We start from the raw sequence: 2500 nt of genomic DNA, 5'->3' as shown, positions 1-2500 counted from the left end.
AGGTGTGCCACTACTTCGCACCTATATATATTTATATATAGGTGCGAAGTGTATATATATATATATATATATATATATATATATATATATATACACACACACACACACTTTTATTATTTTTTTTTTTTTTGAAGGTGCGACGCTACTTCGCGGGTGGTCTCGGTCCCCATTAACCGCGATAACCGGGGGTTCACTGTATATGTATGTGTGTGTATTTGCGTGTGTGTGTGTGTGTGTGTGTGTATGTATGTATATATCTGTGTGTTTATGTATATGTCTTCCAAATATACAGAAAACAGTATTTTGCCTTTACAGAAAACATGAAAAGAGAGGGATTTACACAAATAATGGGGTTCCCTCAAAAATCTGGGAATACTGTTTGTGAATTTGTAAAAGCCAAACTGCAAACATTCAGCAGTCTTTGCACTTTTCAGTTTCAATCTACTGTCTTTACTAGGGCTGCACGATTTTGGAAAAAAATGACATTGCGATTTTTGGGGAGGCTGCGCTGTACATTGCGACATTGAAACTAGAAAAAAAATCACCAGATGACTCAAATAGCTCTGTTTGGGAAGACTTTGCTTGTTAATTATACAGCTCTGGGATGGCCACTTGATAGAAATGCGTGCGGCACGGCAATTTATGCTTTTTGTACTTGTACTTATACTTTTGAGCGTGCGGATCATTTTTTTAAAACCTCTCTTTCGTGACTGTGTTGAGTTTCATTTTCGCTTTCGCCCCGTGAAGTTATTGCATTCGTGATTTGTCGATGCTATTTGGACTTCTTATCATAAGGTGTTATAATAAAGGCGTCTGTCATTGCTTTTTGAGTAGATGGTTTTACATCGGGTCCCACTAATTAGTCTGAACTGGTTATAAAGGGGCTCGTAATAGCATTCACATGGTCGGACGGGTTTGTTGTATTACCTTGTATTGCCGCAACAACGGCAAGGCACTTGTCGGCAGAGGGTTTTTTGCGTGTTGTATATTCCTCTTTGTGGCCGAAAAAATTCCATATTTCGGATGTTGACTTTCTTTTGGGGACTATCTACTGCCGCCGTCGTCTCTTCCATGTCACCTGTTAATGTTTTCAGAGCGCACAGAGTGGAGGGGTTGGGGGAGTGGCCAGTGACTGGCAGGAGGGAATTGAGACAAGCTTTGTAGAGCATACAGTAGCATGCGGTTTCTATAAAGCTAAACAAATTTTGCGTGCTCGAAGGAAAAAAACATCGCACGTCCTACGATGTGACAAACGCGCATGCGCACATCACAATCGCGATGTTCAAACCGCTCATCGTGCAGCCCTAGTCTTTCCTACATTACAGTTCCCATAATTAATTAAAAATTACTATTTGTTGTTTCTCCTTCAGGAAAGAAGAAAATGAAAGTCAAGGAAGATAATGATTCTGGTAAAGATGCCAAGAATCCAACAGACCTTATTGACAAAGCCATCACAAAGCGGAGAAAAAAAAAGAAGAGGTCGTGTCGTGATGGCAGTTTAAGTGATGATTTAAATGCCACAATATCGAATGTGGAGGACACAGAGCTTCCAAACCCAAGCAAGATTCTGCTGAATGTGTCTGAGAAGAAGTCAACAAAACAATCATCTGTTTCTGCCTCAAATAAAACCAGCAAACTCGATTCTTGCACAACTAACAACAATAAATCAAAAAGAGGAAAAAGGAGGCCAAAATCAGAGGTTGAAGAATACTTGGGGAATGACGAGACTTGTACTCCACAGGAGGATGACACAACTGCAGTGATTGCAGAACAGGAGAGGGACTTAAATAGTGTTAAGTTTGAATCACGGGTTTGCAGAATGGTGACTCCTGCCATCTGTGAAATCACATTGAATGAACCTGAACTCCAGGCCTTTAACGCTGCCAAGCAGAAAAAGAAAGGTCTCAAGGCCCAAAAAGTCAAAGCGTTTGCAGCTTGTTCACAGCAAATCCCATTAAATTGTGTGTCAGTAGCTTGCGATGATTCTGCTGTTGGCACAGCCCTAAAACCTGAGGGTTTATCAAATGCCACTGCCTTGACTGAGTGCAATAGAAAAAATAAATTGTATCAAGTAACAATAGCAAGCCAAAATCCTACCATTGAAAATAAATTTGCATCTGACAATCAAATGGGTACTCCTCTGATGAAGAAAAATAAACGTAGAGCTGCAGAGGTGAAAGAGGTTAGCAGCACAGAAAAGCAGCCCAAGGTGGGTGATGAGGCATCTTCTACCTCAGGGAAGCCAAAGAAGAAGAAAAGAAAGATTACCGTGGAGTTTGAGGCAGATGAGTTTGAGCCTGCCTCGCCAACCAATGGCATTGTGGGCAGAGCACCGGGTATCAAGGAGATAAAAGTGAGTGTTAAATGAGGCCATATGCTTTTAATATTGATATGATTGGTCTGTGAACTTAGATCCCTTTCCCACAATGCTTCTCCACTTCAGGAAACTATTTGTTCGGCTTCACCAAAAGTCAAGCCCAAATCATTGTCATGTGACTTT

At 40.8% G+C, this 2500-nt stretch overlaps 1 protein-coding gene across 2 annotated transcripts in view; it reads left to right on the top strand.

Annotated features, from left to right (window-relative positions):
• rrp1 (ribosomal RNA processing 1) overlaps window positions 1-2500 on the top strand; it is a 47793-nt gene that overhangs the window by 36376 nt on the left and 8917 nt on the right. Inside the window, exons 13-14 of one of the 2 annotated variants that reach the window (XM_088314287.1) lie at window positions 1371-2353; window positions 2444-2500. The exon at window positions 2444-2500 is cut by the window's right edge and continues 87 nt beyond it. In XM_088314287.1, coding sequence (XP_088170413.1) covers window positions 1371-2353; window positions 2444-2500 — 1040 coding nt within the window. The remainder of the gene's footprint in view (window positions 1-1370; window positions 2354-2443) is intronic. The other variant, XM_088314288.1, reaches the window with a different exon arrangement.

The sequence above is a fragment of the Idiotropiscis lumnitzeri genome, chromosome 14 (genome assembly GCF_059441095.1).
Source record: "Idiotropiscis lumnitzeri isolate Australia: NSW breed Sydney's pygmy pipehorse chromosome 14, RoL_Ilum_1.0, whole genome shotgun sequence".
NCBI lineage: Eukaryota > Metazoa > Chordata > Actinopteri > Syngnathiformes > Syngnathidae > Idiotropiscis > Idiotropiscis lumnitzeri.
Note: the sequence above shows the minus strand (reverse complement) of the source record. Positions and strands in the feature narration are given on the sequence as shown.